Source organism: Takifugu flavidus, chromosome 13, assembly GCF_003711565.1.
Source record: "Takifugu flavidus isolate HTHZ2018 chromosome 13, ASM371156v2, whole genome shotgun sequence".
Taxonomy (NCBI): domain Eukaryota; kingdom Metazoa; phylum Chordata; class Actinopteri; order Tetraodontiformes; family Tetraodontidae; genus Takifugu; species Takifugu flavidus.
The window spans coordinates 14,665,985-14,681,750 of NC_079532.1; the positions used below are offsets into that span (position 1 = coordinate 14,665,985).

Genomic DNA, 15,766 nt, shown 5'->3' on the forward strand with positions numbered 1-15,766 from the left:
AAATTCAACTTTATTTATATAGCCTATGATACAATAAAGCCTGTCGCTAGATGTTCTTCGGAATCCACAGAGCCAGACTCTCAAACAACAATGCCATTTTAACAGGAAGAAACCTTGAGCAGGACCAGGTTATTGCTGATGGCTGCCTGGGTAAATGAGGAGGAGATGGGGGATAAGACAAGAGGGCTGGGCCACAAAGGAGAGAGGAACAGACACACACACATCCTACATGCAAATACTTTGTGTGAAGATGATGAAGTAAAACTGTGGGGTCAGAGGTCAGTGGAGAGAGGAAGAGAAAAGCATAAAATTGCAGGAATGAAGGTATTAATGACTAGTCAATAAATACAGAAACACTCAGGAAGGCTGAAGATGCCTGAAGTGATGAAACGAACAAGAAACAGGAAGTTGAGAGATCACATTTCCAGCCGTCTCACCACTGCTCTACTATTACCTATAGCCCAGAATTTGGATGCCATGGTTGCGTTTAGACCTCTCTCAACTTTAAACAGGTTAGTGCTCACCTTCATTGGACACAGCAGCAAGAAACACGCTGGATTCCTGTTTAGCAGCATGAAAAAAGTCACTTAAACTTGCAAATCTGCCTTGTAAAATAAATCATCCAACCCTTTCTGTCACATCACCGTTATATTGCGCTTATTTCTTTATTCTATATGCCTGTTATGTCACCTTCTGAGTTCTGTCTGAGCATTAAAAACTGTCCCATGTGATTGGTACAAAGTTGCTCAGCCTTACTGGAAACACTCTAGAGGGTCGTGGGCTTTGCAGCCCATTGCAGACGTAGAGTTAAAAGTCTTCATTCAATCACTCCCAGATGTTCTGGTGAAAAAAAAACCCCACCTCAAATAAACACATTCTCCTTCAAAATAGAAATGTTGCAGAAAGATGTCCAAACATTAACAGGCTGCTGTTTATCACCAGTCATAATATTTTGCTCAGCCTCCTCCACGTCTGTCCCCACCCAAATCTGCTGCCCTGCTGAAAGGATGAGCAGATTAAAGGGCCTATTGCAGCCTCAGTAACACCGGATCATGTATCACAGACGACGCTGATGGAGCTGCGGTGCGGAGGTTCTGTGTAATTCGAGTTGACGACCTAAACAGTTTGAAATATCGCAGCGCCCCGAGTGCGGCGGGAACAAAAGACGTGATTATGTGCGCAAAGTAAATTTCACTCAGTCGTTATTTGTGATGTGAGCTCCTGAGCTGTCATATCGGAATGCTCTCTGTAATTTCTGGTGAGATCTAAAGCCTTTTCCTCTGCTGTAATCTCCTGGCTTCTAACATTGTTACTGCCATCACCGACTTGGCCCAACAATGATCCACCAAACTTGTCACACACACAACCGTCCAATATTTTCTGTAAAAGCACAAAAGAAGCTAATTTCCCCTCCTCGGATTTGGGCTTGAGGCAGCGGGATTGCTACACCTCATTCTCTTGAAAATGAAAAAAATGTTGGAGCATTTAGCTTCAGCTCTGCAGCAGGGTAGGATCACTGATGCTAAGACACTGATATCTTCATAAACAATTTAGTTGTGGAAATTAATGTGCAGTATTCAGGTTTATTTTACTCCTTTTGATCACCGGTGATGTTAGCATCATCATCTCGTTCTTTTTTTCTTAACACTACATCCCTTTTGGGGCTCACACAGATACACCCCTGACAGTTGCCAGTTCATTACAGGGCACTCTGTGAGTGTTTGAGGGTTTGATCATTTGCTCAAAGGTACCTCAGTTTCCTGGCACCTCTCTACAGGGCCTTCCAAGCGTTGTCCGCACCGAACTTGCCTGAACCTGAACAGAAGACCTTCCACTTCTCAGCTACAGTCCATCACCTTATTTGCAAATAATTTAAATGCTTTTAAGGTTCATAAAAAGAAACCATCAGTCAGGCTTAGTTAAATCTAACAGATAATTGATTAAGTTTAATTCAAGGAGGGGAGAAAAGTCGATGTGGAAATGAAATCAAAAGGAAGATATGAAAATTGTCAAAATGAGTCGAACAGGAAGGACGAAAATTTTGATTCAATTTTCTTCAGTCGGACAAATAGTGCCTGTCCTCTAGGCTTTAGCTAGTGAAGCATGCAGCTATCAAGGGATAAAGATATTTTAGGATTACAGGAACCCACAAATACACAGAAGCAGCCATCGCGTGAGTTCCGTCTTTCTCTCTGTCACGAACGATGCAACAAACGGCTATTCTTCTGTTTTGCAGTATTGTCTTTCTTTCGCATTAGTCACATTTTCTTTTTCGCTCCTGGCATTTTCATTCTGCGCTCATTTGAAGCAACCCTGCAAAATTTAATCCAGCTATTATAAGTGTAGGAAAAATGCATTTTTTTCTTAACTGGGGTAAATAGCTATCAGAATTGATCGCCTCATTTAATGCAACTTGTTATTCAGGCTTGATCTCCTCCTCGGCCCCTCATGTGGCTCCACGTGTGATTGAGTTCTGTCGTCGCTCTAGACTTTGATGTTTTACCAAACGAATATAAACGGTTGTGTTTTCTCCATTTGATCAGGGCAGCGTCCATTGTGCGTTTCAGCTAAGGTGCATTAGCTTCACCAAAGAAGGGCTGACATGCTACAGTCGTATTTAGCAAAACCAGCTGTGCAGCTTTTTATTTTAATACTAAAACCTCTTTAATGACACTCGTCTCTATACGATAATGACATTTGCTATTGTAAAACATGTTGCTTTCCTCTAGTATAATCATACATAATCCCCAAAACAACATTATAAGTCAATTACAGTTTAGAAGCGGTCCAAACAAAAGTCGTTGCATGTCTCCTCCATATCAATCAAGTCAGAAATCCTGGTTTGTGGTTCTCCTTTAGCACTGACGTGCTATGTGAATATGCGTCACTGAACACTAGAGCGGATGAAAAGGAAAGCAGCTGGAAAACAAAGGAAAACGTTGGAGCCAACTGCCTTTTGCTAGCTCACATGTTGTCCCCACAACTGAACGTGCTCCATGCTGCAGAATGCAACACAGCAGCACAGCGAATTGTCCAATGTGTGTTGGCTCTGGACTAAAAGGGAAGACATGACAAAGAAAAAAAAGACGACGATGGATGGAAAGGTAGCGTGAAAAGTCTGTTGGCAAATGCGACGTGAGCAAAGACATTTGCATGCAAGCATCAACGTTGCCGCATTAGCATTCAGCGACAGCTCGCTCTGCACTTTGTGCCCACTCCGCTATAAATCAAACAGCATGTTTACAGCAAAGGAGTGCAGTGACGGAGGGGTGATTGTTCATTCCAGGCACACTGTGAGGCCTGTCTCCAATATTGAATTTTGATTCAGTGTGCAAAACCTGCAGACTGCAGAGGAGAATTAAACCTAGCGCAAATGATTTGACTGAAATTTAGCATCTGACAGACAGAGACCAGAATTAAAGACAGAAGCGTCTAAAAGAATAAAAACAGACTTATTTCTTCAGGCAAAATTGCCCGGTTTAAGTTAACGTCCACAATTTGTCTCTGATCAATTTTCTGGATGTTCGTTTAAAAGAAAAACATCCAAGGATTACTGTGATAGATGCGATCAAACGCAAACCTCAGGAACCCTTCACTAAACCTGGTTGAATTTTTGGGTTGAAAGTTGACCAACCCCAAGTTGAACCGTTGTTTTTCTTACACAAAGCGTTGTGTGGTTTCCAGACCAAGGAGGCTGGTTTTCAGACAAGGAAATCCAACATCTAACTCACATGACCTTAAAGGACAGAACGAAAGACTTTGAATCGAGGAAGCGAATGTGAGAAGACAAAAAGCTGAAACACAAATATTAGAAGGAAGGAATGATATAGACACCTGGAAGGAAGAGGTATGAGGCAACTGGACACAGGTTACCGACATTTAGATAACTAAACAAGTTACGGAGGATGAATTGAAGACAAAGAGGAATTGGGGCAATGGAACACGGAACTAAACTAATGAATCAAACCAAAGTGAACAAAAACACACCAGTTTAACATAACAATAAACTAAGCAGACTAACAGATCCTGACACTGATGTTCTGTTTTGTATTCCCCTCTGAACATGTCTGCATTTTCTCCAAAGATGCTGCTTCAGAGTAAAAAAAAAAAAAGGGGGGGGGTCCAATTACATGATGATAAGGTTTCCTCAAGCTACATACTTGTTTTAACTGAAAGATGATGTGCTATGATTGGGACAAGGCCGTAGTCAGTCAAAGATTTATAACAAAAAAGACTTTGTCTGCTTTCAGCATCAAAATTCAAGCGTCGGCTCGGCGGAAACGTAATTAAGTTTCTCCAGAGTGGATTGGCCGTTGTGCTCCGGAGGTTTTTCAGGAACAGTGAAACCAATCTCCTCTGTTTATGCATTTCTTATGCGTTCTTTAGCGCAATTTCTGTTTTATGATGAGTATCTATGGAAGGTGGTACGCCAAGAGGCAGCATTTGCAGTAAATTGAGCAGGCGGTGTAAAAGCGCGAGAAAATGAACCAAATCAGCAAAACTGAGGGTCTCAATATTAGAACCGTGAAGTGGAAATGCTGTTAAAGTCAGTCAAGCTGAGTGGAAGAAACGGCATAATTTGCCGCATGCTGTCTCGGTTAAGGAGCCACTTTCACAATACGCTCGCTGAAAAAAAAACACGTCAGAACGGTCAGGTGTTTTCTGTTAGGCTTTGGGAGTTAGAAGGGGCCTGTTTCACTTTCCCTCACCTTTATAAATGCTCTTATTAGTACACATTCATACCTTTGGAACACAGATTAAACCAAACAACAATTGGCCAAACTCCTGAAAACAGTCGTGTTTACAACAGGGACGACCTTAAAATAAAATTTAAAAGGTGTTTAACATTCTGACTTACCACTGTGGAAAAACACAAGTTTATTATGAAAATTAGTGACTGAAATCCACGTAACGGCCTCATTTCCAGGGTCCCGGTACTGTAACCGCTGGCTCAGGACCGCCGTTTCCTGAGACAGGCGTCGTTAATGTTATTAGTAACACTTGTGCTTTCCCTCGCACGACGGCCGTGTGTATGTTGGGAAAGAGGTGTTATAAAAATGACAAACGCGCATTAAACCTTGCAATTTTGTTTTGTTTTTTGTTTTATTCCTTCCTGCGGTGTCAACGTCAGTGAATGGCAGTCGCTTTCAAACGATGCCATTTCCGACCTCGATGTGTAAAAATTTCGCAACTCCACGACATCCATGAGTGCTAAATTGGGGGTTGAGTCTGGGAGCAGGAGAAGACCTGGCTTCAGATGTGAACGGATCCCTTGGCTCTCCCTTATAATCCTCTGCAGAACACATTAGCCCGGATCAGCTGCGGTCCTCATCAACGGCGCGGGCAGTGGCCCAAGTGTTACACATCCCAAACTACCAGGACTGAATGCATAAACATGCGTATCGCTGTGTGTGAAAACATGTCTGTCTGGCAGCCGGACAGCAGAAACGACAGCTCACACTTCCAAACCACACCGGAGGGAATCGCAGAGCGCTCGTGTCCCCTTGGCGGGTTAAAGGTCATTGGATGTCCTCTTGCTGCACATATTTATGGGACGCAGACGAGATGTTGGCTATCTGGGAACTCCACCAGGCCTCCTAAAAATGAACGTTTTAAAAGTGTAGAGTTAAAAAAAAAGACCAAATTGAAGTTTTACAGCTGACTCACACTTTTTGCAGTGTTTGATTTAATGGCTGTAGAAGCATTTCTTTGTTTTTCAATAAATGTGTCAGGTGTGGTGGCGCACACTGGCTCACCGACTTGCCAAGGGAAAACCAAGTCCGGAGATGTTAGCAGAACTGATACTTTCAAGCTAAGCTGGAACGAGTTACAGCTTAGAGCAGGGGTGGGCAAATCCAGTCCTCGAGGGCCTGATCCAAGCCAGACTTTCTGTCCTACAGGTAAACACCTTCACCTGGGGTTCCATTTACAGTGGGACCTCTACGTACGAAATTAATTGGTTCCGGAAGTTGTTTCGTAATCTGAAAATTACGTAAGTAGAGACGCGTTTTCCATTAAATGCCCTAATCCGTTCCAAGCCCCCATAAATTCGGACATAATTTTTTTTATAAATCATAAAAATGCATCAAAACATGTAACAAATACATGTTACAATTAGATTACCGCACAATAAATGTAGGAAGTCTGTGCAAGGCTTCTCCAGGAACAAAATGAACTTTATTACAGGCTAATCTTACATTAGCCGTCATTACTACCAACAAACATTAACATCTGCGGTAACACCGCCATCTAAAACAAAAACATCGTCGATGTATTACGGCCATATTCTTTGAAGAGAGCAACCAAACGCATCCCTTTTTCATGCTTTTCTATTATTTCTTGCTTCATTTGTATGGACAAAAAAGCTCTCTTCTTCTTCTTTTCTTCTTTTTCACTTTTCTCCATCACTTTCCTGGGGTCCATAGCGAATAAAAGTTAAACGAAGGCGATGCTGGTATACAGACAAACTTGTACATATTGACGTCCCTCCTAGCCAATGGGATGACAGGAAAATGCTAGGCGATAACCAATGGCAGAGCAGCTACAAGCCAATTTGCGTTCGCTAAACTCTGCAAGCTGCGAGTAGCAGCGGTAGCGTATTTTTTCCTTTCGTATCCTGAAATTTATTTCGTAACAAGAGGAAATATTTTCCCCTTGAGACGTTTTGTAACCTGAAAATTCCGCATGTAGAGATGTTCGTAAGTAGAGGACCCACTGTACCTTGGTGAAAGCATTTCCTGCCTGGTAGGATGCAAATCCCAGCTTGAATTCAACGCTTGAGGAATGGATTTGACCTCCTCTGACGGGCAAGTCCAATCCACAAAGGCTGGAATCCAGCCAGGTTTTGTATCCTACCAGGGAGAAACCGCTTTCACCAAGGTAAATGGAACCCCAGGTGAAAGTGTTTACCTGTAGGACAGAAAGTCTGGCTTGAATCCGGTCCTCGAGGACTGGATTTGCCCACCCATGGCCTAGAGTTTTCTTTTGGCTGGTGACACCAGCTTTGCCCACCTGGATTTGTGGAGATGTTTGCATTCTACTCTGTAGATCCTCTCAGCTCTGTCAGGTTGAATGGGGCCATTCTCAGGTCTCCAGAGCTGTTTGCTTGGGTTCATTCAGTGTTGTCACAGAGACAACGCTCAGAGTCATTGTCTTGTGATCCTTCAGCCCAATCTGGGGTTCTGGCTGCCATGCAGCAGCTCATTAAGTATACCCCCCCTTCTTCCTTCAACCCTGACCAGTCTGTCCCTGCAGCTGCCCAGCACCATGCTGCAGCACCACAATGCACCGTAGGGATGGAAATGAGCAGATAATGAGCAGTGCCTGTTGCCCCCCAAACACACTTCTTAGAATTAAAGCAAAGAAGTGCTGCAGGGAGGGCCGATCTTCTGGAAACCTGCACCCACGGGAACCCTGGTCCTTGAAGTCTCCCTTGCTTCTTGCTCATGTCTCACAAGCCTCCGTGATTGTACATTAACCACACAACCACAACGGTTTCATTGGAAAATGCACTTAATGAGGCTAATTTAGAAAGCCATTAAGCAGAGTGAGTCTTATCAAAAGGTAAATTTGTGCTGATTTTCAAGCTTACAAATTGATTTCTAATGAGAGCTTAATTGCAGATCTTAATCAGGCAGTTGCTCTTTGAGTATGTTACACATAAAAAGTTAGGAAGACAACAGAGGATTTTAGGAAGTGTCTCTGCTTCTGATCCATCTTTGGAACAACCTCTGAGCCGTCAGCTAGCATCACACTTATAAATGCCGACATTCCATCCCTGGACATGTATGGGATTTTTCTCTTCCATTTACCACTACCTCCTCTTGATCAATTGTAGCTATCTGCTTTTCTTAGGTTTATGGGAAAAAGACCCCCCCCCCACAAAAAAAGTCAGAACATTCCTCTGATGATGCCTGTGACTGAATAGCATAAACAGATGGGAATTCTTGGCTGTGCCAAACCCTGAGCAGCTCAACAGTTTCACTTGAAGATCTATTGTTTTTATTTATAGCTCGCGGCTGCTGTGTTGGCATATTTGTCCTCTGGCCTAACCAAAAGAACCTGGATGTTTAGGAATTCCCTGTTGCTAATAACAATGCAAATTAAACTGGACATTTAATATACCGGGTTTCATGCAAAGTGTTGAAATGCTCACAATGGAAGTCTGGTTGCACTTGCTATAAGGTTCTTTTATAGTTCTTCCGTTGCTGTTTTTATTGCAAATTAATCATCCCTGCCATGAAATATGAGCACAGAACACAACTTTCCTTGTTAATGATTGAGAATGCATTTAAGGTGTACATATAATTCATTTTTTTGCGAAAAAAATGTCAAAATTAGTTATATATTCTGAATATTCATGTTGTCCAGCTTGGATTAAGGTTGTATTGCGCTCAATCATCCATAAGGTTTTAAGGGGAAAAGCATTTGGATTTCATGACATCCAGAACTTTCCCCTCTGCTTAGATGTGGAAGACAGAAAGTAGCATGGCCGCCACTGCAGGGGGGCGGGTCGGGCCTCAAAGAATGAATGTGGTGAAGGATGTGTAAGCTGATGCTGTTGACTTGAAGAGGAAAACATGCAGCACCTTTCAAGAACGCAGAATGCGCCAGAGGTTTGGCTCGATCTAAAGATAATATCCAGATACGGCAGGGCGCTTCAATAATACTGACCCTGTTCTCTGGATTTAATTGTTTCTCATAGTGAAAGTGCTGGCTTGGTGGACCTCTGCACACAGCACCGGCGGTGGGTTTTATCTGCTCTATCTGCGTGCACAATTACCTCTGTGTGCAGAAGCCCCCGGCTCACTGTAACCGTCTGAACATCACACGACCAGACGGCGCGAATCATGAACAACTACACACCAATGCCCATTACCATTCCAGCTGCAGTCACAGGTAATGCAGCTGCCACATGGATGGAAGAGCTAACTCCCTCAAGAAGGGGAGAATGACAAACTGCAACCCAGCTCCACAGAGACGCTCCCAGCTTCATTTGATCCGCCTGAACAGAAGAATGTTTAGACATCAAGAATGTCAACTCTTAAGGCTATTACAGACTTTGCAAGAATGAGGAATTTCTTCTCCCAGTGCTGCAGTTTATTCTTGAAATTCAACCAGGCAGAACACTTTTTTTGCTTCTGGTTTCTGAGAACTATTGTGTGATTTTTCAGAAATTGGGAGCTGCTGGCCAAGGTGGCAAGGTAGTACAAAAAAGTGTGTAGGAAATACAAAAAACACAAACAAAATAGGCAATAAGTGGAAAGAAGCAGCTAAAAGGTGGTTCAACATCTGCCGCAAAAATATTTTGCTTAACTTAAAGTGCGTTTGATAGTGTTTTTTTATTTATGTTTAGTTTAAATCAATGTGCAACTCCTGTTTCAGATACATTGCTGCGTTTGGGTCCATACAGATGCGGCTTGACCTTTGCCAGTAAACTTTGTTCATGTGTGAGGTTTGATCTAATCCAACATCTGAACCATAACTGAAGGAGGAAGCCAACTTTCCTAACAGGTTTGCAAGGTTTGTGCTGTAAGCATGGTTAAGTCCTTCACTTAATGTGAATGCTCAAATCGAGTCCAAGTCAGAGTCATCCTTCACCAACAAGCCCAAACTGAAATTCAGATTTGAGTCCAATCCCTGGACTCTTCTGCTCCAGCCCCGGGACCTTCAAAACACCCACAAAGCAGATAAAGTCCTTGGCTTTGTGGAAATACAGAGTCATAAGTCTGTGTTAAGCATCACTTTCTGTTTTTAACACACTTTGGTTTCTTTTTTTCCCCCCACACAGAAGTGATTTGGCCCTCAGACGTGGGTCTGAAGCTATAATTATCTAAAATGCTGAGTGGTGTCCCTGTAATTCTTCTGAACCTTTTCAGATTCAAAAACATTTCAAAGATCTTTCACTGTCAAAAACACACCAGAGAAAAATCCTGTAGAATGCTTTCTTTTCCTTACTCTCATTCCTCCACATATTCATGTGCTTCCACTCTGATTGACATGTTTGCAGCATCAAAATTGAGAGTTACAAAATTTATTTCAGTATTTTGGTGTCTGGCTTTCATAGGGGTGTCAAAAAATACACCTGAACAGTCTGACCTCTTGTAATGGACCCACTGGAGGTCCAACCATTGTCCCTAGGTTAGACCACAGAGCTCGATGTTGGGCCCTCTGATCTTTGATCTCATTAACTGGCTTGTTTCTGACCCTTCACCCTCATCCTATTTGTTTTGAGAGACACAAAATGGTCCAAGACAGTATCAAGAATGATATTTGTAATTCAAAAACCTAAAGCAGCACAGTACCAAAGCAGTATTTTAATAAAATGCTAGAAGAAAAGTGTTTTCTTTATGACTCCATTTATCTTCTAGTTGTATGACTTTCTCTTCAGTCACTAGTCTGTAAACAGATTCAAATCTCACAGCTGGATGCAAGAAAAGAGAACATATATTAAATTCAAAATGTATAACAGATAAACCTAATAAAATGATGCAAAGTTGATGGAAAACATCCCATTGAAGATTCAGGCTCTCGCCATAAATGAAGACACATGTAGAATAAATGGGACCATCTATAAATGTAACGCAATTTTACAGTCTTGAGTATCTCATCTGTTCCTTTCCTGACATTAAAATTTTAGCTGCATGTGCAATATGACTTGAATAGCAAAGATAGTTTGTTTGTATCTGAATATTTTATCAGTCTTCAGTGATTGGAAGGGGAAAAGAGAAGAAAATGTAAAGGCTGCTCTCATCACTCTAATTCTATGGTAGAATGCAGGGGGGAAAGGCTGAAGTCTCATTTGATAGCTATAGGTCTTTTTGAGTCAACCATGCATTGATGTTCAGCTAACGAGGCTGTCAAATTTGACTGTAAAACTCTCCACTCATCACTAATAAATCTAGTAAATTATATCTCATGATTACCAACTATGGAAGAGACTGATTGGGTTTTTTATAAATGTTCTCTGTTAATACTGTTGACCTGTGTGTTTGGACAGTGACGTTGGACCGGAGTCAATAATGCCAATTCTGATTCTGATTTACTGCTTATTTATACATCTTAGAAAATTATGCTTTAAATAAATAAAACATTAATTCTGTGCTCAAAGCATTCACATTTAAAGCTTCTTACATCTCTCTAAGGACCCCATCCTGTTCTGTACGACTGTAATAGCAGTATGTAACCCTTACCAAAAGGTTTCAGCACCAATAGTGTGATTTATCACCAGGCTTTCGGATGGTGGTTACAGTACGCATGCGCATACCCGCCACATGCGTTTCTGTTACGGCTGTGTCAAGTGCCGAAGAGAACCAGGACTGGAGCAGAATCAAGGAATTCTTTTTCCAAAATAAAACCTAAAAGTTGCTCGTCGTTAAAAAATTAGTGAATACATATGCAAGAGGGCTAGTGTAAACACTTCTTTTCTATGTCATAACATTTTTGAGAGCGCAAGGTCTTTGATTGTTCTTCTGTTGCGGTTATAAACAGGGTGAACACTATATTAAAAATGCTCTTTCTAAAAACATAAACGTGATGTACTTAGACATGAATGGGCCACGTCTAGTCATGTTTCTACTTCTACCACAGTGTGGGCTATTAGCAATAAGTTAAACAAAAATGCTTCTTTTTTGGGTTGCGTTAATGGGTGGATTTTATTTTTTTAACAAATAACCGGAAGCAGAATGATGTCAGTAAAGCTAACTGCACGGCGGTGTGGATCACGACGCCCCCGTAAGCGGCGGCAGAGCATCGGAGCGCTGATCCACCTCCGTGTTGGGAAGGCGTGCGGTGCGCGCGGCTCGCCTGTTATTTCGTGGCCAGAGTCGCAGCAGGATAAATGAGGTCTCCGGCTCAGACTCAACATGGGTTAGAGACGTGGCCACGCTCGGGTTATTCACTTTGCGCACTTGGGCGAGGATGATGGAGAGGGCGAAACGGCTTGTTTTCACAGTGACATCCTGACAAAGACGGGGACTGAGAGGGAACACACATCGGGATATCCACCGGACTCTCTCGCTCAACATCTTTCTTATTTCATGTATTTATTTGAACGGTTTTTTGGCCTTCTTCCCTCCCGCGTGTCTTGGAAACAGAGATGTTTGCAGAAGTGCTTTGCGTCGCCGTGGCTCTGGTCCTGTATGTCAACACTCTGGGCGCAGATTTCTGCTACGATGACAGGTACTTGGACGAATGAGTGGCATCCAGTCACATGTTTATATCATCAGCTCCTAATAAATAGACCCTCCATACGTGAATTAGACATAATAGGTGTCATTCATCATGCTTCCTCAGCTCCTAATGAACCATCAGCCTCTAACTGATGACCAAGTTGATCAGTTTATCAATACTGCTCGGTGAAGTAATTCTGCTTGTTGCTATGATTGGCTTGTAAACTGTGATAAAATGCTGGTAAACTCACTTACTTAAATGACTTTAGTATAATTGTGAGCTTCTTACTTACTTAAAGCAGTGTTGCTGTTTTCTGAAGATTTCAGTTCCTCTTTACCATTTTTTACCCTTTTCGCTTTATTTTAATGATATGCATATTAAGGTTAATTAGAGCCAGAACAACATTATACTGAATTAAGTTGCAAAACATATTTATCGTTATCAGATTTTTGGCAAAAATTAATAAATGCAACCGAGAAGTAATGTTGATTCTCTCACCATGTACTTATATTGATTTGAAGAGGTTGAATCATAATTATGTGCTGTTTTGTGAATCAACACCCCTAGAAACCTCAACTGTTGACAGTTTTTAACTCAAATTTAATACCTAATATTTCTATATTTTGATCTTTATTCATTTTCTTATCGTTTTTTTCCCTAGAGAAAGTTAAGTTCCAAGACAAAAGCAGTCATAGTTGTCCAGTTTTTATCTGTTTTACAATTGTCTAACTCAGGTGTGGGTTGTCTTCTTTAGATCACAGCAGTGTTTCTGTCTCTTTCACTTGAAATGTTATCCGATAAGAAAGATGCCACAAAGTTGCAGCGGGCGATGCCTCGGCTCAGACTACTGTGGTCTCTGGGGTCTGGACTCGCTCTCTGCATCTGAGTCGTTCCGAGGAAGTAATTGATCTCTGGAGGAGAAGATCCATCTCTTAGCCCCACTAAAACCCATCCAATCGGCAGATTGTTCTAAATGTGCGGCCGGGTGAAACTTTGAGTCAGAGGTTTTGTACTTAATTTGCTCCAAAGGAGGGTTATTAGTTGTCACCCGGCAGTGTGTGTGTGGGCTCTGCAGGGCAACACAACACTCAAACAGTAGATAGCCACTTGATATTTGATGGCTGAGTTGTTTCCATGGCTTCGGGCTCATTAATGCCCCATCTCTATCATGATGTAGGTCAGAATCATGTGGTTTTGCTCCTGTAACCATTTTAGGAGATTCCACCTGCTATTTTAAAGCAACAGCTACATTGTTGTTGTCTTTTCCCCCCTCCCTTTTTGTATTTAAAACTATACCTTCACTTAATATAAAGTACTGAGTGAAGAAGGTGCTTCCCTGAGTGCACTTCACTCTCTGGTTAGGTGACTGTCAGGGAATGATGGTGAACGTGTGTGTGTGTGTGTGTGTGTGTGTGTATGTGGGGGAGGGGGGGGTTAAAGGCTGCTGCTGCAGCTGCTGCTGCTACTTGCTGTAAACGCAGTAAATCCAGGAATTTTCTTTAAACAGACAGAAAGCCAAGGCACGATTATTCTGTGAAAGGATCGTATTAACGTGATCTTTTTCAATTCTTTTCCTGCACATCATTTACCGCGTGAGGTTTCAACCAAGCGATTTCTGGGTATTCATTCGGTGACAGACAAATGACAAATGACCTCCCTCGCACAGAGGTCTGTGTTTGACATTTTTGGTTTTTGATAGAATTGTCATTGCTGCATGTCTGTGTATTTTAACGCCATGCATTTCACTTCAGAGTTGCAATTAAGTGCTGCCTTCTGTCCCCATAGGCTCCAGCAGTAGACGGAGCGAGGGAGGTTGCGCACAGATATATAATTTTGCTAAGTAAACTGTCTCTGGTGTGCAGGCTGGTCAAACTTGTCAGTGGTTTGCTGCTCGACTGTTCGTCTGCGTGAAGCTGTCATCGTGGAAGACATGAGGGTGATGATAAATCAAATATGGACATTACTATTAACCAATATATTTCAATGAACCACTTACATACTTCTCAACGCAGAGGCACATAAGCAAGAGTGAGTGGTGACCTTATGGAAACCTTGTCGCCAAATGGGTGCAGGTTTGAATCCCTGGACTAGCCAGAGTGGGGGCACAGTGAAATCCACCTCTTTTCTCCACCATCACCATCACCACAATGGGCAATCGAGCAAGGCTCTTAATCTCTGAATGCTCCCATAAATCGTCAAAGAGACATTTAGGGTTCTGCAAACCTTCCACGCATCATTTCTGTTTATTTTCCCCATTGAGAGAAAGTATTTGAGGAAAACAAACCCTGAGTCGCGTAGTTCAAAGGTCATGCAGGTGGTTAGACATTAATTTGAGCATACTTCCTCTGCATGATGTAAACAATGCAATAAAAAGGTCAAGGTAATGTAATAATGATGCACCCGTTTACATCTATAGATGGCCTCTTCTTTTATTTTCAACGCCGCGACCAATCCACAGATCGACAAGTCAGAGGAACAGCCCGCGCCGTGCGGTGCCAGAGCTCTCCTGGGAGCTTTTTATCCCCATCTTCTGAACGCACTTATCATAAACACACACATGCAGCTGTGACACCTGCACTGGAAAATGGGAATCATACGTCATGTCATCCGTATCTGTGCCGCTGTAATCCACAACTGGGGCTGACGGCAAGAACCCTGGTCCAGATAAATGTCAGCAGAGAAATACTGGCGCAATATATTGTGAACCTCTGTAAGCCCCCACACCAGAAATGTGCAGAAAAGAAATCCTGGTCCCACATATTTAATACTGGAGTTGTTGTTAAGAATCTCATAGGATTTGTATAGTTCACTTTATATGTGATGGAAAGTCACTAACATCGCCCCCTCGTGGTGGGTTGCGATAATTATATTTCTCTTGATTATTGTCAATGCAGTGCCATGTTTATGTGGATTGATACACTGCATTCTAATTATGATTTATCTATATATCACCTGAAAGACATGGGATATAGTTCCAGGTTTATTTCATGGACTACTGCATCTCCTCTGGAGCTTGATGGATGTGATGTACAGAGTAAACTTCATTTATCTGCTGTGTGAGGATGTGCGAAGGTTGCAGGTTACACTGAAGGTACGCTGCCTGGTAGGTGGTTTGATTAATAATGCTCAGACGGTTGATAGCCCAGACACTCTTGTTGCCGGCCCGGGTCTGATCCTTGCAATGTGGAGAGCTGCTCGTGGCGGTCCCGCCTGCCTGGTTTCCGTGCCCTGTGTGTCACTACGCTGACCTGGAACCCAGTGGTCAGGGCCTGTGCTGTAGGAGGCGTTTATTGTGGTTATGTTGAGGGCGGCAACCCAGCAGTTGGAGTACCCCCACGTTTTTCTTCAGTCAGGGTTTCTCTGGCTGCACCCTGTAATTACTGTCCTGGTGACAAGATGGACTCTGGACAGGGTTAGGTGTTTGTTGCTGCGGCACTGGTTGCCCTGCTCTTTCTGTGTCTGCCTTACCCCCCAAAAACCTATTTGGTTCTCCGTCTTCTGTCACCCAGCGACTGACTCCAGATGGTACGGTTTCGAAAGCAGCTTTCCTGCACTTTGACGGGGAAGGTTTAAATTGAAGTCAGGAAAAGGTTTG

General features: G+C 42.6%; 1 protein-coding gene across 3 annotated transcripts in view; it reads left to right on the top strand.

Moving 5' to 3' along the window:
* Nucleotides 1-11,729: 11,729 nt before the first annotated feature.
* Nucleotides 11,730-15,766, top strand: part of tmtc2b (transmembrane O-mannosyltransferase targeting cadherins 2b) — a 75,215-nt gene continuing 71,178 nt past the window's right edge. For all 3 annotated transcript variants that reach the window (XM_057052009.1, XM_057052011.1, XM_057052010.1), the window contains exon 1: nucleotides 11,730-12,180. In XM_057052009.1, the coding sequence (XP_056907989.1) occupies nucleotides 12,039-12,180 (142 nt within the window). In that variant the 5' untranslated portion in view covers nucleotides 11,730-12,038. The remainder of the gene's footprint in view (nucleotides 12,181-15,766) is intronic.